Here is a 21,391-nt window from a genome sequence, read left to right as displayed (position 1 = left end):
CTCCGAGAACTTTCATCATTTACACATTCCCTTCGGAAGAGAAATTTTCATCTCTGAGCCATTCGGGACAGCTGATTTCACGATATCGTGAATCACGCTACTTCAAGAATCACCGATCGTAAAAGACTGATTGACGTGTGGGAACCGTTACGAATTACGGATATCGTTAAACTTTTATTTCATATGTACTCGTATGTTTCTTTCGCGCATAGTAAAATGTTTGAAAGAATAATGTATCGATAAAGTGGTTGTTCTTTGGTGTTAGATGGGAACGAGACGTATCTTGACGAGGGGATTCAAAATTACATATCGTGAGAACAGTTCGTGTTGCATCCAATCTCGTTTATCGAACTATCGTAAGCGGTTATGGTATATTTGTCGAGCGTCTGGGGTATGGGAGAGAGCAAATCACAGTGTCACGGTACGAACAGTTCTTTTCTCCAGGAGAATGATGAAGAAGTCGCATTGTTACCACTCAAGAACCAGGTGAGAGAGATGGAGGGAGGGAGGGAGGGGGAGAGAGAGAGAGAGAGAGAGAGAGAGAGAGGGAGGGAGAGAGAAAGAGAGACAGAGAGAGAGAGAGTGTCACGGATACGGATGACTGATATTGATACTGCTGATACGCCAACGTTTTGTCGTCGTATTGTAATATTATCGTCCGTTTCTAACGATTAATTTTTCTATACTCTCGTAATTAGACTGTGGATTTTTATGCAAGTTCCTATATTTATGAACACAGTTCAAGAAATGAAACCTAAATAAAAATTAGCTTCATCTTCCAAATACCATAATTTGCACTCTACTTTTCATATTTTCTATATTTCTGTATATTATATGCAATCTGTAATTCTTTACATATTTAAAGTGTCTATAAATGCATAAAAATCCGCAGTCTACTCATAATATATCTGGTATATATAGTTATAAATACTATTCTGTCATCGTTCTCGTTGCCGTTGGTTCATCTAATTGCGTGACATAAAAAATTTTATATCCAAGCGCAGCAACTTTGCAACGAAACTTGTATCAACTGTTATGTTAACGTTGTTTCTTACGAAAACAGAGATTTGTCTCCTGTTTTGAACGTATGTATGTATGTAGTAGCTATGTAATTAAGCATATACATATATATTTACGAAAAGTAAAAAGAACAAACGAAAAGAGTCAGAAACATCGAATGTCATCAATTTTCCGTCGCATCGTCGTTATCTTTAACATATTTTTTTTATTCGTACATGCGTAGAATCTGTCCTTTTTCTTTCACAGAAAATTTGATGTTTCTTATAGGTTGGTGGACACACAAGATTGCTTTTACTCAACCAAAATACCATTTGCAAGCCATTAAACTGCAGAGAACTTGACTTTTACCAAAACATTCCACAAGACATACAGATCTTTGTTCCCAAGTTTAAGGGTGTTATACAAGCTTCCAACAGTGGCGAAGTTGCCTTGGATAAGCGTTATAGTCCTAGTTTTAAAGAACAAGATACAAGACAAGGGCACAGTTCGGCTAAAAGAAAACGAGACGATGTGCTCAGGTAAATTCTGGTTGTGCAATCTGTTAAACCATAAAACGTAACGTTAGACTAACATGTTAGTCTAAAACGAAAAAGAAAAAAAGAAAAAAAAAGAAAGAAAAAAGAATAAAGTCAAGCATGGTTCTTATTTACTTTGCTCTTTCTTCTAGAATGAAGATTCATCGCGATAATTCGTTAATGGGGATGCCAAAGTCAGGAATGCATTTGGACACTGCATCTAACAGACAGTGTATGTATCGTAATTACGCTAGGATATACGTAGAAGACAGAAAGTAGTAGAGAAAGGGTAGACAGAATTAATCAGGTTCTACAGTGTCGCGTTATTAGACGAATAATCGGATTCTTTCTTTACGCGAAAATAGATTTTCTTTTATTGGAGAATATAACATCCCAATACACTCATCCTTGCATATTGGACCTGAAAATGGGAACCCGGCAGCACGGTGACGACGCGTCAGCAGAGAAACGCAGTAAACAAATAGCTAAATGTGCTGCCAGTACGTCAGCCTCTTTGGGCGTTAGATTGTGTGGAATGCAGGTTCGTTGTTAATCACGCATTGACCGCATCTACTCAACGATATCGTAACGTAAACAAATGCGCTTGGGTCGTACAAATCGAGGATTTTTTCCTGTTTCTCGTTTATAGGTTTATCAAGCCGATAAGAATCATTACGTAAAAAGAGACAAGTATTGGGGCAGAGAGTTGAACGAAGATGGCTTCAAAGCAGCGTTGTACCGATTCTTTCATAACGGTTTTCACTTGCGAACATTAGTGATCGAGAAGGTGATATCTCGGTTAGAACAATTGCGACGCGCAATCGAAAGACAGAGTAGCTATCGATTTTATTCGTGGTAAGTTTTTCCAAATTCCCATCGTCGCGTGTGTGTTTTTCAGTACGAGCAGTGCAACGTTGTCTTTCAAGACTTTGAAGAAACGTATTCAAACGTAATTGATGCATTTTTCAGCTCGTTACTCGTCGTGTACGAAGGTTATCAGACAGATGATTTCTCGGGACTTGATCACTCCTCGTTTACGTTACAAGTGGAAGAAGAATCGACCAATTCCAGTTTCGTCGACGATGTACCTCATAGTTCGGAACCGTGTTACGACGCTGATACAAGTAACAGTTCCGCAGATTACAATATTTCGATTCAGGAGGAAATTAGTCAAGCGGCTTTGCACAGAGGATTCGGCGAAGCAGCAGCCAGAGGGGCCAAAAATACTACCAGTTTCTATCCTGCAAGGTTTGTTATCAGTCATACGCTTGTTCCTTTTCAACTAATTGTCATTTTTCGAAATAATTTTCGAAACGGAATAATGGAATCTGGTCATTCCATTACGATTCGTCGCGAATATCTTTCATACTTCGTTAAAGTGAAGTTTCATACTGCAACTGAAAGTCGCGTATTCTTCTCGCGTTTCCGAGTAAATGCGAACGGTGGGAGGATAGGTCGAAAGGATCGATCGTGAAACAAGTTTTTCCACGACGATTCGACATGGAATAACCAAAAATGAAATTTCTAGCGTTACGATACAAATGAAGAATCTCGATCTTAGGCTTATCGGTTTTTATATTTATTTATGCGATCAATGTTTAATTTCTACTTCCTTTTTGTCTCTCGTTTACTGGTTAAATAGCGTTTATGTTATTATTCTGGTTTTAATGTATCGCGACGCTAGGAATCTAACGCATAATTATATTAATTTCAAATTAAATCTGGATCATACGCAGTCGTGTAGTTTCGTTGACGTGTTACGCGAAAGGTTTTGTAAATCAGTTTCAATCGCTGTTTTTGACCCTCCGATATTATTTCGTATGTAGAAACAAAAATGTGCGTTATTTGATAAAGCATATACGCGATCAAGATATGAAATTACGTGATTTTTCTGTTGAAACTATACAATCTCGATGATATTTTGTAGTTTCTTCTTTAACCTTTATCTTGCAACACCGCGGACGTATCGGTAAGGAAATTAACGCGCGAATAACGAGTCTTGTATTTAGTAGAGAATTGTTGATAAAATGTAAAAGATATCGATAAAAAATTACCGTTGAAATTGAAGATAAAACTCGGTTACGAATCAGTAAAGCGAGTGCATCGTTAGTTTCGGTACGTACCTGTCATGTTTTAAGGTACAACGAACTTCATCCGAACAAACATCGGAGGGTTTATTGAAAAAAATCAAAGAAGCAAAAAAGCAAAAAAAATCATCAATCGCATTTTGTTAAATCGGTTCAGAGGAAATACCGCACTTTCACTGCTTTAGTGTACGTAGTGTTCCTTTAGTACGATACCATAACTTCTAGAGTTTCAATTGAATCCAATCGTATCCTTGACGTTGGACCCTTTACAATGAAAAGAATGAGAAAATTGAGCGAGCGCTCAACGATCCGACGCAAAAAATCGTGCCGTGATCGATATTATCGGGAACTATTATTACGCTAATGGACTGACAGTGCGATGTTTTCCTAATTTAAGCATGTATATTTTTGTGTACCGTCACTTTTTAGAAAACTGCTCTTTATTACGGCCGAACTATAATAAAGCGCGGCAATACCAGTCCCTAATCGAGCCTGATCAGTTTCTTACTAGGGGAGGATCAAAGCTGAAAATGGTGGATTTCAAAATCCTTTCGTAGGTATATCGTTGCTCGTGCATAAAGCACAGCTGTATAAAAATTACTCGGCAACAATATTTACGAACTGAAAAAAGGGAAAAAATTCAAGGGGCATTTGCGTGCTTCGTGCATATACATATACGGATCCGCGAAGTATACCTAATGCATGAATATACAGATAGTTATAAAACGTAAAAATCGCGTAAGCGCGTGCATGCGAACGTTTATACGCGTATCGTGTACATCGCGTCAGTTTACGGGTTTAAAATAATGTCTCGCAAGATACGCGACGAAGTTACGTTAAGAAACGAGAGAGGTGACGATTTCTTCCTGGGTCGAGATTTGTAACATCGGTGAAAAAAAGGAGAAAAGCACAATCGATTCGAACGATCGTGTAATTGTTCGTTTGTTTTCCACCCATTTTCTTCCCTTCCTTTTCTTTTCATTTAGTATATTTTACTTTCATTCATACTTACGCGAGTTAATGACATAATGTTTTTTATCTATCTCTCGTTTCTCAATGGCATTACGTTCGTTACATTTGTACTTAATCTTGCATATAATCACAATTAAACTTGTAAATAACGATCCGTTTTATTTCACTAGAAAGAATTATTCACATGTACGAGCAATATATCTGTTCTCGATTCAGTAAGTGGCTAATTTTGCGCACGAAAGAAGCTTCACCACTACCGGTTTTGAAATGCGTACTGAATTTTTTCCAACTATTTCTTTGTGTTGAAATTTCAGAAATAAAATACATCTCTAAGTTAGTTTTCTTTACGAGTTTACCCTTCATTTATGGTACAAGCGGAAAATCGAATTTCAAATTGTGCTTCGTAGCGATCGTCGTTTTCTGATATGTACAATATGAGAAATGTACGTACATATAGTTATTCCATGTTCATATTCATGACAGTGAACAAAGTTCGCGGAGACACAATATTTATCTTGCCTTCTTGAACCATTCGTTATATCATTATGTTTCTTACCATAATAATGTCCATTGTATTACATTTCTTTTGTAACATTTCTCGTAACCATATATTATATACTGAATCGTCTGTGTGCCCAAATCGAAATTCATGGTGTGTATATACATATATGTGTGTAAGAATAACATTTTTCGAAGGACAGTTTTCGATTACTTTTATCTTCTTTAGCATGAAATTTTTCTACCGGTAATGTAATTTTCGTCGTGATGAATCATAACTCTAGCGCAATGCTTCTCTGTTTGTACCTTAAAGTAAGGGCAAAAAATGTTGGACAGAAAAGTCGCCATTTACTTTGCTTCTTATATACATATATAAAATTATAAACATTTTCTTTGATTCGAAAATATATGACCTACAGGGCCTGCATGCCCGCTACGGTCCGGGCAGTTAAAGGGTTATTAATAGATGGTAAGAGGTCATACATTGTACCATGTGACATCTAATGAAAAGACAGTGCGTAAAAATTTCGTTATATAAATCTTTTCTTTTGATCTGGGTTTCATCTTCAGAGATGCTACGTATGCTATCTACTAACTAAGAAATGCAGAACCAGGGGAGCAGTAGAAAGGGAATACAAATAATTGTCTCTTTAACAGTTTATTATCACATGTGTACGGTATCCACTTCTTTTTTTTTCAAAACGAGTGTCGCCTCCTCTTAATTTTACATGATCTACATTTTCTTAGTTCTCGTCGAACGCTGGCGAACTTTTTGCGCACTCGTTCGCATTCTTTTATGTATTTTAATATTGAAGAAATAACTACACGATATGACTTAACGAAACAACGGTAGTAATAATGTATCTTTGTGTTACGAACTGAACATCTAAGCAGCGAGGAGACAGTTTTCGTCGAATCTAGCGACAGCTTGATCGATACAGTGCTTCAGTCTCCCAGCTACGAACGGTGGATGCTTTATGGTACATCAACCGACGAATTTTGTTTCGGACAAAGCTCGGATAATGGAGAGGATATTGGTTCTCGCATCGATGTCAGATCGGACAGCGGATCGAAACGACAAAGGCACGAACACCGGTTGCTTCGTTTATACGATAATGAGGAGAGAATAGAGGAGGAGGAAGTAGAATGTGCAAATACATCGAACAGGTATAGTGTTATTTGTTTCATATCTGACAAACGTATTTGAGAAAGGTCCATATAAACGATCACATATGCTGCATTATAGTAACACTGTAATTACAGTTATGGTATATTGTAGTGTCATGCAAACTGTTGTTAAAGCGAAAAAAAATATTTGTTCACAGGTACACGTCATGTTCTTATCGTCCAAAAATGAAACAGAATTCGCAAGAGGCACGTGTCGATGTTAGAATGATCGACTTCGCGCATACCACTTTTGTTCATGGTTCGACCATGCCTTGTAATTCGAGTTCCACAATGGTGCATCAAGGTCCGGATTGTGGCTTCCTCACTGGTCTCGATAGCTTGAGACGATTGCTCCTCGAAATTCTCACTGAAGGCTGAACAGTCAAACATATTCGAATGTATGAATAAGTTAAGCGCGGGATACCGATATCCTGAAGAAATGAGAAGGAGAGAAAAAAGCGAGAAAGAACGAGAGAAAGAGAGTGAACGAAAGAGAGAGAGGGAAGGGGGGGATCAGAGTTGCGACAAAGAATGTGGACGAAGAATTTTTCGTTCATGAGAACATTAGCGATGAAATTTCGATTTATAAAGCACACACACACACACACACACACACACACACACACAGTTGGTTTCTATGAGACCGATCTGTACATATTTCCAATGTATAATTTCGCGTTGCTGTTTCTTCAAGTACGAACGATACATGTGTTAAATAGATAGAAAAACGTACCGTGTACATTTGGCGTTTGCAAAATATTGTCACGCGAGAATCGTTCTACATGACTTATAGCGATAGCAAGCGCGAGAGAAATAAAACTTTTTAACAATAATCGCGTTTCATTTGATAATTTCACAGAACGACGCGAAATATTCTCTACGACAGTGATAGATTGCAACTATATTATATACCACATCCGCTGTGAATATTAGTATATGCTAAATTCATCGCGAATATTTCGCGCTGACCTGTGGGTATCTTTCTACCTTCTTGTCCTTTATTCTTAACAGTAAGTCAACACAGGGCTAGCGTAATGGTCAAACGTCGAAAATATTATTTGCTAAAACAGTTCTAGTGGCGCCATCTATCGCCTCTAAAGTGTTCCGTGTTTTAATGGTGATTCCTTTTCAAATTCATGCTATTAAATGTTATACGTAAATGTAGTGATACTATTGTAAAATTAATACATTTACGGTATGTATCATTCAATAACTTCAGAAATGCACAAGATAGGTATTAATATGTCGAAAAAATTGGAGCATCGTTACTAAGAGCTCTTTCGTAAGGAGAGGCTTCCGCCTTTAATTTCACCGTTTCATTTCAATTTGTTACACTATTTAGCTCACAGATCGATAACTTTTGGCCTAAAATTAGTGATCATTTACTTTTGTTGCTAAGTGTATTTGTTCAAATTACGCGCGCAGATCACTCCGTTGATGGCAGCCATATTTGTTCAAATTGCGCATGCCGGTCATTCCGTTGATGGCCACTCTCGAACTCGGACGTTTGTATTCTTCCTCGTGTTACACGCGTTTTATCTCGTTCCTACCGGTTTCTGATAATTAAGAAAGGTACGTGCCTTTAATTTCAATATACTATTAGGCGCCTAATAGAAAAGATATTTTATTGTCGATTATTTCAAAGATCAACGTTCGGTTGAAAAATTTCTACTTCTCGTCTTTGAATTAGTTGTCAGATACAGTCCTGCATGCTGGAATACAAATTAATTAACGTATAATTTTACACGCAATAACGCGTGAAAGCATAAATTAAATAATTATCCGCATTTTGTTTTGTACAGCTGGCTTTTTGACGATAACCGTAGCTTTCCGCTTTGAAAATTTCTCACGCGCATGCGGCAATCGCGCGTAATGGGTGACACCATAGTTTCATTCGATGATTAGCCATCTTTAATACTCTTTCGATTCTCGAAGTTGCGTGCGCAATCTAATTCGAACGGAATGACGCCAGTGTGCAGAACTCATCGTAAAAGGTAAGTTTCTTACTCCTTTCACCGATATTATTGCTGAATTGATTCGTCTTTCGTATATTTTCCGATTTCTGTTCAAAGTGAATAGATCTTTCTATTGAAAACTCATTTCGTACTTTGGAAAACTTTAACCTCTTTTCACAACTGTATCTTTGTTCTTCACTTGGCGTTAATTGATGTATTTATATCTTGTTTCGAGTTAAAGTATAGTTTATTACAATATATTTGCATTTATTGAAATATTTTTATTTGAAATTTGTCATTCTGTTCTGTTACAGGTTTCTGTAAACAGCGCGAACACGCGGTGTTTACTGTTCCCCCACTATTTGCGCTTTCTTCCATTCTTGTTTGGACTGCGTGCAATGCAGTCGTAGAGTTTGTACTTATATTTGTAACGTAACAGGGAAAGTTTATTTTGAGTTTGAGAGCACAGTTGCTCGTGGGGTATAGTGTTCGTTCATTCTTTCTTACTTTAGATTTTAGATTGGCGCGATATTAGAGTCAGTGTTTTGCACGTACATACATATTATGAATGATTTCCAGAGCACCGCGAGGCTCTGATCCGCGAGTAAAGTCAGTGTTGTTCGCCGGTTATACTTTCGGGCGCGTCGATAGTTTTTTATTTCTCTCTCTTTTTTTTGTTGGAAGGGGATCTCGACATATCGGTAATTAGAGTCAGTGAAAACGAGTTCCTATGTTCGCGAGTTTGAGCGCCGGAGCATGAAGAATAATGTAAGTATTATTTTATTGGATTTGAGGTTCAGAATTTGAAATTGGAATATTTAAGGAATAATTTTGTAATATTTTATATTTGTTTCGTTTCAGGTCCAGCAGACACCTCCTGGATGATTCGTCGAGCTGTCTTCATTCTGTGGGTGTTAAGGTAAGTGCATGCTTAATGTTTCTCTGGTCACTCTTACTATGTCATAGAACGCAAAGATCTGAAACGACATGCGTGTAATCGTGTGCATTTATGGGTATAATTTTACTCGTGAGCGTATCTTTTTGTGTATTTATTAGCTCAGACTAGAGACTTGTGCGTCACGATTTGTAATAAAATAAATGTTCTTTTATAATGTTGAAAATATATTAACGTAGACGTGAGAAATAAACCTCAGTGGAGTAGCAGAGGACAAAGTGTGGTATGAATATGTTTTTTGATTTATAATTCGTTTTTATGGAAGCTCGATCAGACATATTCATTATATTATTATTTAGCTGACAATTAGTAGTTTTAAAGTAGATATCATGTCACCCTTTTGGGGTCGTTTTAATTGTTGAGAGGGATGTTAGGTGGTTGGTAATTTTACTTAGAGTTGAATAAACGTGCAGTAGAATTATATTTTTATTCTTTTGTTAGAATTAGAAATCGAGTAGGAGATTATTAACTTTACCGACTTTTAACGGTCGAGTTGTACATGATTCGCAAAACTACCAGTCGTAAACGTAGAGGGCGCCAAAGAAGTATAATTCGTGTTTAGTTGGACGCCATATTGATGGTATACAGACATGCATCATGAGATATAAAATATGGCGTCTGCACTAGAAAATTTAGAAACACAGTTGGAACTTTTTATTGAAAATGTAAGACAAATACGGATTATTGTAAGTGATTTTCAGCCTCAGGGACAAAATGTATTGAACCAAAAAATGTGAGTATTGTCATGGAAAAAAATTAGAAATTGTTCTATCACTGACGATAACAGCTATCATGAACTTTCGTTACTTTCGTTTTCGTAAAAGGATTACCATTTTGGTGTACGAGAGATTATTCTGAGCATTACCTTTTCATGAACTATTACTTTTTGTCTGAAATGGTCTCCCAAAAAAAGATTAGAAATTGAAAAAATCTAGTAAAGTTATTAAAAGTTAATAGTATAATAACTATTGCAAGTTAGAGTTATAGAAAACTAATTTGATATATTTTGTCATCTTCTTGTATATTCTATGCGCAGTCAGTACTATATTACTTTTTAGCCAAGGCTTAGTAAGCGGTTTACAAGAAATAGACAAACTGAAATCTCAAGTTCAAGATGTTCATGTACCTTTGGAAGTTTTCGAGTAAGTGTAGAAAAATGGATGCTATTAGTATTTAAAAGGAAATAGGGGGAAGTAAAGGGCAACAAAAACTGATTGTGAATGATTTCAGTTATATCGACCAAGGTAGAAATCCACAACTATATACGAAAGATTGTATCGAAAAGGCATTGACAAAGAATGAACAAGTAAAAGGAAAGATCGATGCGTATAGGAAATTTAAAGCGAACATGCTTGTAGAACTGACTAGAGTGTTTCCTCATGAATTGGCTAAATATAGGGCTATCCGTGGCGACGAATGAATAAACTTTTTCCTTAATCTTTTCGTGTATTGTACCTATGTATCATAAGTGTCTGTTAAACAAATTACACACAGAAAACTGATATTCTGTTGTGCCTACAAGTACCTTTTATCTCTCCTGCAATTCCTATCATTCTAAATACATACGTACATAGTGGCATGTGAACAACAATAATTGAAAATGATTAAACGCGAATGCCTATTTTCGTAAACTGAGATTTTGCATGGTTTTTCTTGATCTGATGGGTGAATGATGATAGGGTAAGCGAAAGTTAAACGACTCGATGGTTGATTGAAATTTCTGATTTTCAAATTGAATTATCTGACATGGTGCCCGTACATGTTGCCGGTATAGCCGGTATCCCACTCTCCGGTACCCCTCCCAATTGAAATATGTACGGGAGAAGGATAAAATCATTTCTCTAAGAAAGGGGAACTAGTCAACAGCTATACGAGAAACAACAATACAGTGATAAGTGACATTTGGGAAGCATGATTGTCTTATACATTGTCGCGTTTCTCGTTCGCGTTAACGTTAATGTTCATGCCGAAGATTTCTATCGGTAAGTGCACAAGTGTTTTTTCTATAACGTTAGAAAATTCATTCATAACCAGCTGTTGCGTTGCGCGTCGAATCCATGTCACGAATACAGATTATTTTTGGAAATTTAATTAAAACGTAACGTACCTCAAACAGCGTGAGAAACACGCAAAAAATTGTTGAAAAATTAAGATCCATGTGGTGTATCGTGTATGCATAAGTATAATGAGTACGGTAAAAGGTGAAAGTGAAGAAAGGAAAGAAAAGAAAAGGTGAAAGTATATACATAACTGTATGCATATACGTATATACACAGACCTACATGTATAATGAAAAATACGTTAAAAAATAGACTGAACTGAACTCATCTGTTGGCCATAATGCGACAGCATTATTTACGTGTGTGTGTGTGTGTGTGTGTGTGTGAGAGAGTCTGCATGCATGTATGTATGTCCAGAAAGAAAACTATAAATTCAATAGTAGATATTGGAAAGTATCAACTTTGTCTACAGTTTACCATGGCATTACAAATGTGAAAGTGGCCTTTGTAAGAAAGAATTAATCACAAACGAAGTGACTTCGCCGCTTTCATTGGAAGTGTGCCAATTATTTTGTGGTTCATCCAGTTCATTATGGCCAAAACCAACTGGTCATCTGTCTCTCAGTAAAAGTATGGTTCAACTTGATCCCGAAAAAATTACAATTATTGACGTGAAAAGAGAAACGCAAGTTGGCCGGTTCCTTGAAAAAAATATCGTTTTATTGAGAAGAAATGTGAAGAAATCTTATAATGGGCTAGCAAAAGGTGACGGTACGGGCATGTTTGTTCAATTTAGTGGATTTCTTGAAAGCAAGGATGTTCAATTTACCTTATACACCGACGAAAGTTACACATTAACAATTACACAATTGAACAGCACGGTAAGAACGTTATATCATTCTTTTGCTATACAATGATACGAGATACGATAGTCAATGTCATTTAATTATTTCGAGTTCAATCGAGTTTAGGAAAGAAAAATATTTGAAATGCAAGAAGAGCCGTTTAAAACGACCAGGACCATTTGTTTAATTTCTTTTTTTACTTTTCAATATTTAGATGTTAGAGGCAAAAATAACCGCGCATACGTACTTCGGTGCTCGGCATGCTCTGGAAACTTTAAGCCAACTTATCGTTTTTGACGATTTACGAAATCAGATTCAAATTCCAAATCAAGTTTTTATCACCGATGGACCCGTTTATCCTTATCGTGGAGTTCTACTGGATACTAGTCGAAATTTCGTGGATAAGGCAACAATCATGCGCACGATCGACGGAATGGCAATGTCAAAGTTGAATACTTTACATTGGCATATAGTAGATTCTCACAGTTTCCCTTATGTGAGCAAAACGTGGCCAGAACTGTCCAAATTCGGTTGCTACGCGCCTCAGAAGATATACTCTGAAAATGACGTTAAAGAAATCGTTGAATATGGATTGATTCGTGGGATTAGAATATTACCAGAATTCGACGCACCTGCTCACGTAGGAGAAGGCTGGCAATGGGTAAATGTTTTTCCTTGGTCAGTGTACCTAGGATAATTTGATAGCCAACTGATGGTATACAGTTGTCTCATTGTCACCGCGTTAAAGATACACATACGTATCGTTTGAAAAATAGTCATGAAAAGTAGTCTCGTCGGCGGCCGCGCAAATGTACGCATACATTATGTATGCTTCTTTTCAGGTTGGAGACGATGCTGTTGTTTGTTTTAAAGCCGAACCGTGGCAAAATTATTGTGTTGAGCCACCTTGCGGTCAACTTAATCCTACTAGTGAAAAAGTATACAAAATTCTCGAAGGAATATATAAGGATATGATGGAAGATTTTCGGTCAGATCTTTTTCACATGGGTGGGGACGAAGTGAACATAAATTGTTGGAATTCTTCAGCCGGCATTACAAGTTGGATGCAAAATGTGAAAGGTTGGAATCTGTCGGAATCAGGTTTCTACAAGCTTTGGGATTACTTTCAGGAAAGGGCGTTGGAAAAATTAATTCTTGCTAATGGAGGGAAACAGATCCCGGTGATTTTATGGACGAGTGGTCTGACGAGCGAACAAAACATCAAGTATCTAAATCCTGAGAAATACATTGTGCAAATTTGGACAACCGAAAGCGATTCGATGATCGGTACATTATTGCGGCATAATTATAAAGTTATCTTTTCGAATTACGATGCCCTTTATTTAGACTGCGGGTGAGTGAACGCTAAAATGATGCAACTTTGTTCGTCGTTGTAGCCAGAGGTTTTTCGTTTTGTTCTCTTATTATTCATTTTAGATTTTCAGCTTGGGTAGGTGAAGGTAACAATTGGTGTTCTCCGTACAAAGGCTGGCAAATGATTTACGATAATTCACCTTTGAACATAATCAAATCGCAGCATCTTGAAAGCAGGAGAAATCTCGTATTAGGTGAATATCAAATTGTGTCATCTTTCGTAAAAACTAACTCGAGCTGGAGTTATTGAATGAATTCACCTTGAATGCGAACTTACGGAGCTGGTGACACACACCGAATACGTGTGATTTTCGATATATGTAATATGTATGTAGGAGGAGAAGCAGCTCTTTGGACGGAACAAGCCGACAGTCTGACGATCGATGCGAAGGTTTGGCCTCGATCTGCGGCACTTGCTGAGAGATTATGGGCAGAACCAAATTCGAGTTGGATTCATGCTGAGCAGAGAATGCTCAGGCACAGGGAACGATTCGTAAAAAGAGGAATCGCAGCTGAAAGCTTGCAACCTGAATGGTGTATGCAAAACCAGGGCAATTGTCATGTATAGTTTTCCAATTCAGTCGTTTCGTTTAAATTTCATACAAATTTATTCTTATTCTTATTTTTATTCTTTCATCTCCTTTTCTGCCTTTGTACTTCCGTTGATTATGCGAATCAATTCTCACTACCAAATTAATAACTCTCTTCTTTTCCGTCAAATGGTGTTTTCACGAAGTACGTAGTCAAAGTTCCCTTCCCTTTGACGTGAATTGGTCCTCGACAGATTAGTTGGTAACCAGCGGCAATTAAGATCTTAGCAGTATCCTCGGTAACCTGAAGTTTTCCCATTTCTCCGCAACTGTCCATCCTTGACGCCACATTTACCGTATTACCCCAGATATCATATTGAGGCTTTTGTGCCCCAATCACGCCTGCTATTACGGGTCCGTGATTTAAACCTTACGAAAGACATTTCCTCTCTTTGTAACACACTTATCGTATATCCACCAAGTAACATTATCGTCCACGTGAAGTACTTGTAATATTTTGTTTGCATTTAATATACTCGTATGTACTTGTTAAAAATTTAGCTTACCTATTCGTAGTTGAAATCTTTGAAAAGATTCTTTGTTAATTTGATCCAGAATTGACATCAGGGCGAGGGCAAATTCAACGAGAATGATTATATTGTGATCTTGTTGTTTCATCAGTTCCTAAAAGTTCATAAAGAAACATCCTGTTTACGTGATAACACAAGTCACTGTATGGAAGAACATATTTAATAATTAGTGCAAGTATATAATAAATGGCACATATTACCACCTTTCCATCGGTATCTTCTTTCCCTGGACTGAGTCCAGCAGCAAGCATATAAGTACTACCGATAGTTTTAATTTTTTCTATTCCGGAAAACTTTGGTTTAAGCAATAATTTGTCAAAGTCGCAAATAATTTCGTTTAAAAGCCTGAGACATTCCAACCCCTGTTTATTTATGTCAGTTTCGTCGTAGAACTCTTTATAGTTCGGAATCGATGCAAACATTACGGCGATACTGTTGTATCTTTCATGATAGAGATCCTACGAAGAAAAACAAAAGACCGTAAGAAAGAGCGAGAGAAATTGAGATTCCTCCAACCACTGTCCAATTTTCTTTCACCTGAGTGGCTCTCGTATTCGTCAAGAAGTGTTCAGCTACATGAGCAGGTAGTATATTCTCCAGAAGAATTTTGTTGATACCCCTCATAGTTTCTACCTCGTCCTGTTCTATTTTCAGTTTATTTTGCCAGAGAAAATCTGTCCTTGACGTATACTCCACTTGTCTGTCCAAAACGTAGAGTACAAAGCAAGCAAGTAGAAGCGAATATGCGATGAGAAAGAAGTAGTGCATACGATAGTGTCTATGAAATATGGTATCTATGTTAGACGACCTGTTTTTATGCAATAGTTGTTGTTTAAGTTCGAACAGTACATTATCAACGGTACGAACGATGATCAGGAAGAAAAGTATATTCAGTTTTTATTTGAAGGAGGAGGGAGAGGGAGAGGTGGAGGTGAAGATGGAGAAAATGGCGATTCATGTACAATTTTGGGATACCTACTCGTCGTTTTTGATCGTATAGTATAGCCGTACAATTGGTACTTGTGAAAACGTTACAATTGTCACGATTACAGATAGAAACATGACAGAAAATTTGAGCAAGAAATCGATACGCAAATGAGTCCAACCAACGATTAAAGACATGATCGTAGAATACATGTACAGCTGGAACAATATTTAACTATAGTTAGTTTTTTCTTATGATTAAAAGCACTGTTTGTTAGATTAAATAGTAAATTCGCATGCTATTATCGCATAGTTTTTCGAATTGAGCTCTTCTTAGTTGATACACGTACACATACTTGCCATAGGTAGCTCTACCTTTCAATACTCTTCAATACTCTTCAATACTAGTTGAAGGAGAATCAATAGAAAGAATACGTACTGGCACGACATCATATTCGTTTGTCTGATCAACCTCGATCAAGCTAAGCATCGACGAGACAATTGTCAGAAGAACTGTAAATAGATATGCTGTTATCCTGATGCCTCTACTCAAAGATAATCCATTCCGAATAATTTTATCATCGGATTTCGTCTTAGAGACAAACCAAACTGTTGCGATGAAAATGATTAGAGATAAAAGACCAGCCACAAAGCATGTATACACGATAACGCTTCTAGAAGAAAATGAATGATTCGTAAAGTTGCTAAAAGTGCATGCTCAAAATTGTAGATCGTTACTATTTAATAATTAAGAGTACAGTTATTGTACTCACCGTGGTAAATAAATGATTTGAACGAAAAAAATCATTGCATAGATTGTGCACGACGCAAGAGGGTACCAAAGATACTGTTCGTCAAATTCTTTGTGAAATCGACGTTCATGATCTTGGTCGTTAAATCGGTAGGTAAAGGACGACATACCTTCGTTACCATTGCACCATTGACTATTACGTAAATGTAATATTGATTAGAAAGAAGTGCAGATATTGATCAAGGTAGAAGAAACGTAGAACAACTCACTTTACGTCAAGGAAACAGTTGGAATTACTGTTTGCTAAAAGATTCGATTCGATCATAGCGATGCTCTAAAAGAAATAAAGTTAATGTCTATCTACTCATTGTTAATACTTTTTTATTCTGTATTTGTTTGATGCTTGAGCGGACGTTCTAATTAAAGAGATTGGGAATATGCCTGATTATATGCGAAAAAGCGAGCGATCAGAAATAAGGAAACACTTGTCGGCATACCGTCAGGCCAATATTTTTAGCAAGCGTGGCTTCAGCTATATTAGCGAATGGTTTATCCGCGCCCCAACATTCAACGTACTTGGTCATTCTGCTACTTGGCCTCGATCTATTTAAAAACGGAAAAAGTATGTAATTAATAAAAATGAAGTGAAATGAAATAATGTCGTGTTCACCTTGACGGTATCGAAACAGCACCACCGTGTACGCGTTCGCCGTTGTCGTTCGTATCCTTGTGATTCTCTTGGCTGCTCCTCTGGTAGAAGAAAAGAAAAATTATTGCGTGTTGAATAGAAGCGATCGATGAAATTAAAATGTACGCTAACGGAAGGGATATGGTCGAAGCAAAGAATGTAACATATATAAATAACCACCTGCGGCGGCACTATCAAAAATGTTTCGATGTCATGTTGAGCAAGGTAGCTTTCCCGAGATCCTCCGTCACCGGGTTCTACATCGAAACGGTTCCCGAGTTGAAGTAGGGTGGCTTTCGTTACGTGTACTCTCCTTCGGACAAAAAGGGACGATATAAAGAAGATATAGTATTGCACAGTTCTAAGTAGGTGTTGATGTCGTCGCCGATGCATTTAATTATTGTATAATCGATTACCCTGGTACGCCACCGCTTTCCATGTGATTAGCCAGACTAACATCGTCGCTCCACACATCAAACTGCCATTTTCGTAGACCGAGTACCCCGCATAGAACATTTCCGGTGTGTATACCGATCCTCATGTCTACATTGAATCCTGTCGCTTCGCGAACAAATCTAAACCGCCATTGTCGTAAATCGTAACGTTGATCCGAAAAGAGGCAAAAAACCAGTTGTTTTCGATATCAACTATATAAATACATACATATGTACACACTTTTCTTTTTACCTAATCGCATCTATCATTTGCAAGCCCATATTTACGCAGTTATACGCATGATTGGGGCGAGAAATCGGCAGTCCTGATACGCAGTAGTAGCAGTCACCCAAAATCTTAATTCTCATGCATTGATTGTCCTGAAAATGCAAATAAAATCGCTTTCTTTCTTTTCGTTTTTCTCATTTCCTCTTGTTCAAAAAATAACGCAACGTGTGTGTATCGTTTGACGATAGATCGGTACATAAGAGGAATTGAAACAATGTGGCGTATAATCCTACCTGTGCAATTTGGTCGAATCTTCCAAAAAGTTCGTTCAGCGTCTTTACTAAATCCGAAGCTGACAACTGTTCCGAGAGCGGTGTAAAATTCACGATGTCCGCATATAGGATACTCGAGTAAAGAGGAAAAGACTCGGTTAGGTATACATATGTACATAATGTACGTACTTACCTAGTACTCTTTATTAATCTTTGCAATTTGTTTACAATTGGATGTAAATCCAATCCTTGTTTCTGCTCAGCTTACCTTACATTGTTATGCCTCTGTACATACATCTCGTGAAATCTAGTTTGTTGATGTTCACTAGCTTCTTGGCAAGCATCTGCCATTTTCAACATAATACTCCTTTTCACCTTTCGCAATAAATACAGCGCGATATTTATTCTCGAAAATACAGCGTGTTACACCCCATGCATTTTCTGCTTTGTTGCACAAAGTGGAAGTAGAGGAAATCGAACTTACCTCTGCAGCTATATACGCCGGAATAACGCTCAACAGTAACTGTTCTTGCTGTTCCCTCTCGCATTCTAACTTTATTCTAGATTCGATAACAGTCTTTGTCCCAGAAAAAGTTCTACTGTGAGCTTTCGCGGTCAAAATGCTGTAATATGAACCCGCGAGAATAGCTACGAGTAGAAAGACGATTTCGCTGCATACCTAATTATAAGTCAAATGATCGGTTAGTCATTGAAACGAATAGAAATTGTTTTTTCCACTTTTACTATTTTTAGATAGTGTAAGGGTAAAAAGATAGTAAAAAAATGATAAGAAGTAAAAAGTAATAAAAAAATGAATACCTGAGCGATGTGATAGTAATTTGAGAAATCAAAAGATACCACTCTTCCTCCTAAGTGGATAACGGCTAGAATAACTGCGAGAATTGTTGGTGTCTGATATGTGTCCCTTGGTTGCACAGCAACTATAGCAAGAATTGCAACGAATAGGGCTATCGAATCTTGAAGGATTAAAATTCCAATACCAAGAATCGTGGACGAAAAAAAGCCTATGAGAAATCTAACTTTAGCCGATGTCAAAGTCGATGGTAGCTGTGTCAGAAGCAGCAAGCTCAACGAGGAAATAATCATTATCGTCAAAGTCGTTGTCGGGACTATTACCCTGTATAAATCCTGCAAATAGAAGCTATCATACATTCTTTTCTTTTGCTACAGACAAATACACTCGCCTATACAGAGTATAATACATTTTTTCCACGATTCGTTTTAGGATAAAATTAAATCTAGAACTCTTTCCATTCGAACGAGACCTTAGCGAGCGATCTACGATTTTTTCTCACCAAGTTGCCGCAGTCTCAATGAAAAGCGAGCCTGTAGCCTCTGAATCGCGGAGTGATCCGGAGCCCGAAAAAGTATTCAATATTTGAGCTGCAATATCTCTGTCCAAAAAAATCGCAGGTAGATGAGCTTGGTCTCATTTTAAAGGGTAAAGCCTCTACTTTAACACCCCTGAGTTGAATTTGTCCGAAAAAAATCTCCATGACACGGCCCGCCGAGACAGAGAGGGTAGTTTTTCTTGGTTCATCTTCCAGGTTCACACGCCTGTTCAGAACTTAGTAAATCTCTTCCGCGACTCGTTTCGGAATGAAATTGTACAAGACTTTCGAACGAGATCTTTGTTAGAAATCTGTGGTATTTTTTCGTCGAATGATCGTACTTTACATGTAAAGTATACGTTGGGCACGACTTCATTCAAAGTCTGCCTTAGGTATCGCTACATTCCAAATACAGTAACTCGGCGAAAATGATCATAGGTCACGCTTTACGGTCTTGTTCGTAGAACACGTTCGGACATGAAAATGAAATGAATTTACCCCATAGTTGATAACACAGAGAACTCCTACAGCGAGAGTCGAGGAAATTACTGCGATGAACAGAGTACCAGTATAGAGAGATGCTGTCAACTTCCCTTCGTATCTGTCACGAAGACGTTCCAGTTCCTGGACACTCGTTTCGTTGACGACATAATCTTCCGATTTCACTAAATTGACATCAGGTGCCAAAGTCACATTGACTTCTGCCGTGTTAGAATTACAAGGCGATGTAACATTTAAAGATGTTAATTAAGATGAAAATATTGTTGATATTATGTGCATGCATCATCTATATGTGTGTGCATATGCATTAGCAATTACTATCGAGATTCTTACTATCGAGGATTTTTCTTTTTCTTCTTGATAAAGTACTTATTCACATCAGCTATACGTATATGTATAAATCATATTTATTTGCATTTGGTAATGCTAATTTTGGTATACATACATGAAACATGGAAAAACAGGGCAGAAGCATAGAAAAATCGAAAACGGATGTGCGTAAGCGTGTTTATCGGAAAGCGGAAGAGAAGGGATAAACAGCGCACCGGTGATTCTTCCAGGTTTATGTACGTCGCACACCACGCGCACATGCACACGTACATACGTACACTTATTAAATCTGAGAGTTGGCCAAGGGCCAACAAGAATTATTCGAAATGTATTTCTATCAACCGATCTATACAAACAGATATGAAATATTTCGCGACTGGTCAGATGATCGCAATTCTCTTTTTAAAATTATTGCACCCGTTTACAAGGTGTTCGTATATATGCATACATGCGTATGTATACATGCAGATAGATGAGAATGAACAAGAGAGAACGGGCATGCGGCGGTAGTATTCGAACGACTCAATTATTCTTAATTCCGGTTCAAGATCATTCGCGAAATAGCACGAGTTGCAAATATTCTGGCAACAATTATTTATCTTAATCGCTCAGCACTGATTCTGGAAACTTAACCGAATCACATATGAAACGAACATTTCATCTTTTCAATTTTACTAATATACTCCACGTGTAGTACGGTCGAAGTTATTATATGTGCTATTTTAAAAATAGGTGTTACATGTATGTACGTTGTAATGATACGTATAATACGCTCGTCGATTTAATGTTGGAATGTGATATGAAGAGATCTTTATATTGAAATATTTTAATGCACATGTTACTAACACGAAATGATATATCAAATACTACTCCTCAATTCAGATTTCTACCTTCTTCCGGCATATCAGCAACCAACCGAATGTTTTCTTCTTCCTCTATCTTCGATCTCGTTTCCTCCCTGGAATTCTTCAATCTTTCTTTGCTATTCCTGGTCACTTGCTACTCATCATGTCAAAATTAGTCGAATGTCTACTATCTCTCACGTTCGGTTTATTTAGATAGAAAAATTTGTTCAACATTCACGGGTTAAAAAGGAGAGAATATAAATATAATTTCCAGAGATCGACTATTATACAATTCGTTCGTAAACAGAACAAATCATCTTTTCTCGATCGATCCTTTTTCGTATATTAATTATCCAGTACTTATAATACAATTCGGCGGTTAATTTGGTGTCAAATGCTTCAAATATTTCTTCCTGACACACGTGCAAGTTTGATGGCAATTGTAACGACGAGAAATCGACGCAACAGTTACTCAACAAAAGTACATTTCTACAACCGATACGTTTTCACGACTACGAAGATTGCAACTGGTGGCCGAATTATAAGCTAAGTTTAAC

The 21,391-nt window shown here is 37.3% G+C and overlaps 4 protein-coding genes and 2 long non-coding RNA genes across 16 annotated transcripts; 4 read left to right on the top strand and 2 right to left on the bottom strand.

Moving 5' to 3' along the window:
* The first annotated feature begins 56 nt into the window (after positions 1-56).
* LOC143181628 (inositol hexakisphosphate kinase 3-like) lies at positions 57-6,670 on the top strand. Of its 3 annotated transcripts, XM_076382147.1 has the most exons (9): positions 57-191; positions 266-486; positions 1,288-1,538; positions 1,688-1,767; positions 1,901-2,076; positions 2,185-2,390; positions 2,505-2,783; positions 5,987-6,259; positions 6,418-6,670. In XM_076382147.1, the coding sequence occupies exons 2-9, from the start codon at positions 367-369 to the stop codon at positions 6,635-6,637; spliced, it is 1,605 nt and encodes a 534-aa protein (XP_076238262.1). In that variant the 5' UTR covers positions 57-191; positions 266-366; the 3' UTR covers positions 6,638-6,670. The 3 variants fall into 3 exon arrangements, with proteins under 3 accessions (XP_076238262.1, XP_076238263.1, XP_076238264.1); XM_076382148.1 differs by lacking the exon at positions 1,288-1,538; XM_076382149.1 differs by lacking the exon at positions 1,288-1,538 and having other exon boundaries at positions 82-486.
* LOC143181630 (uncharacterized) lies at positions 4,178-6,071 on the top strand. The gene is made up of 2 exons (XR_013002310.1): positions 4,178-5,561; positions 5,984-6,071. It is a non-coding gene; the product is annotated as an uncharacterized LOC143181630 (long non-coding RNA).
* A 3,073-nt stretch (positions 6,671-9,743) lies between the features above and the next one.
* On the top strand, positions 9,744-10,671 carry Med10 (mediator complex subunit 10). The gene is made up of 3 exons (XM_076382712.1): positions 9,744-9,902; positions 10,228-10,311; positions 10,400-10,671. Exons 1-3 carry the CDS (start codon positions 9,781-9,783, stop codon positions 10,587-10,589), a joined length of 396 nt encoding a protein of 131 aa, XP_076238827.1. The 5' UTR covers positions 9,744-9,780; the 3' UTR covers positions 10,590-10,671.
* A 341-nt stretch (positions 10,672-11,012) lies between these two features.
* On the top strand, positions 11,013-14,716 carry Hexo1 (beta-hexosaminidase 1). Of its 2 annotated transcripts, none has more exons than XR_013002363.1 (6): positions 11,013-11,151; positions 11,642-12,050; positions 12,229-12,675; positions 12,857-13,368; positions 13,460-13,582; positions 13,724-13,736. XR_013002363.1 is itself a non-coding variant. In XM_076382711.1 (6 exons), the coding sequence occupies exons 1-6, from the start codon at positions 11,081-11,083 to the stop codon at positions 13,954-13,956; spliced, it is 1,803 nt and encodes a 600-aa protein (XP_076238826.1). In that variant the 5' UTR covers positions 11,013-11,080; the 3' UTR covers positions 13,957-14,716. The 2 variants fall into 2 exon arrangements, 1 of the variants encoding a protein (XP_076238826.1); XM_076382711.1 differs by having other exon boundaries at positions 13,452-13,582; positions 13,724-14,716.
* On the bottom strand, positions 11,868-12,863 carry LOC143181956 (uncharacterized). Its single transcript, XR_013002364.1, has 2 exons — positions 12,647-12,863; positions 11,868-12,571 (listed from the first exon to the last, which is right to left on the bottom strand). It is a non-coding gene; the product is annotated as an uncharacterized LOC143181956 (long non-coding RNA).
* On the bottom strand, positions 14,082-21,015 carry Adcy2 (adenylate cyclase type 2 Ac76E). 8 transcript variants are annotated; one of them, XM_076382702.1, is made up of 19 exons: positions 20,880-21,015; positions 19,657-19,859; positions 18,626-18,955; positions 18,291-18,485; positions 18,075-18,181; positions 17,828-17,939; positions 17,559-17,686; positions 17,288-17,446; positions 17,052-17,184; positions 16,854-16,933; positions 16,681-16,786; positions 16,453-16,517; positions 16,206-16,376; positions 15,872-16,106; positions 15,488-15,651; positions 15,046-15,316; positions 14,709-14,966; positions 14,485-14,602; positions 14,082-14,347 (listed from the first exon to the last, which is right to left on the bottom strand). In XM_076382702.1, exons 1-19 carry the CDS (start codon positions 20,890-20,892, stop codon positions 14,082-14,084), a joined length of 3,114 nt encoding a protein of 1,037 aa, XP_076238817.1. In that variant the 5' UTR covers positions 20,893-21,015. The 8 variants fall into 8 exon arrangements, with proteins under 8 accessions (XP_076238817.1, XP_076238819.1, XP_076238818.1 ...); XM_076382704.1 differs by having other exon boundaries at positions 14,082-14,320; XM_076382703.1 differs by having other exon boundaries at positions 14,712-14,966.
* Between the last annotated feature and the right edge of the window lie 376 nt (positions 21,016-21,391).

The sequence above is a fragment of the Calliopsis andreniformis genome, chromosome 7 (assembly GCF_051401765.1).
Source record: "Calliopsis andreniformis isolate RMS-2024a chromosome 7, iyCalAndr_principal, whole genome shotgun sequence".
Taxonomy (NCBI): Eukaryota; Metazoa; Arthropoda; class Insecta; order Hymenoptera; family Andrenidae; genus Calliopsis; species Calliopsis andreniformis.
The sequence above is the reverse complement of the archived record's forward strand: the minus strand, read 5'-3'. Positions and strand labels throughout refer to the sequence as shown.

Bases quoted from the DNA above. Each gene is read 5' to 3' on its own strand.
- LOC143181628 (XM_076382147.1), top strand. From the start codon at position 367: ATGGTATATTTGTCGAGCGTCTGGGGTATGGGAGAGAGCAAATCACAG. The intron at 487-1,287 runs GTGAGAGAGATG...TGTTTCTTATAG, and splicing joins TGTTACCACTCAAGAACCAG to GTTGGTGGACACACAAGATT. The intron at 6,260-6,417 runs GTATAGTGTTAT...ATTTGTTCACAG, and splicing joins TGTGCAAATACATCGAACAG to GTACACGTCATGTTCTTATC.
- Med10 (XM_076382712.1), top strand. From the start codon at position 9,781: ATGGCGTCTGCACTAGAAAATTTAGAAACACAGTTGGAACTTTTTATT. The intron at 9,903-10,227 runs GTGAGTATTGTC...ATTACTTTTTAG, and splicing joins AATGTATTGAACCAAAAAAT to CCAAGGCTTAGTAAGCGGTT. The intron at 10,312-10,399 runs GTAAGTGTAGAA...GAATGATTTCAG, and splicing joins GTACCTTTGGAAGTTTTCGA to TTATATCGACCAAGGTAGAA.
- Hexo1 (XM_076382711.1), top strand. From the start codon at position 11,081: ATGATTGTCTTATACATTGTCGCGTTTCTCGTTCGCGTTAACGTTAAT. The intron at 11,152-11,641 runs GTAAGTGCACAA...CTTTGTCTACAG, and splicing joins CATGCCGAAGATTTCTATCG to TTTACCATGGCATTACAAAT. The intron at 13,583-13,723 runs GTGAATATCAAA...ATATGTATGTAG, and splicing joins CAGGAGAAATCTCGTATTAG to GAGGAGAAGCAGCTCTTTGG.
- Adcy2 (XM_076382702.1), bottom strand. The intron at 16,787-16,853 runs GTGAACACGACA...GTTTTTAAATAG, and splicing joins GCTGTTTCGATACCGTCAAG to ATCGAGGCCAAGTAGCAGAA. The intron at 14,348-14,484 runs GTAAGCTAAATT...GTCTTTCGTAAG, and splicing joins AAGATTTCAACTACGAATAG to GTTTAAATCACGGACCCGTA.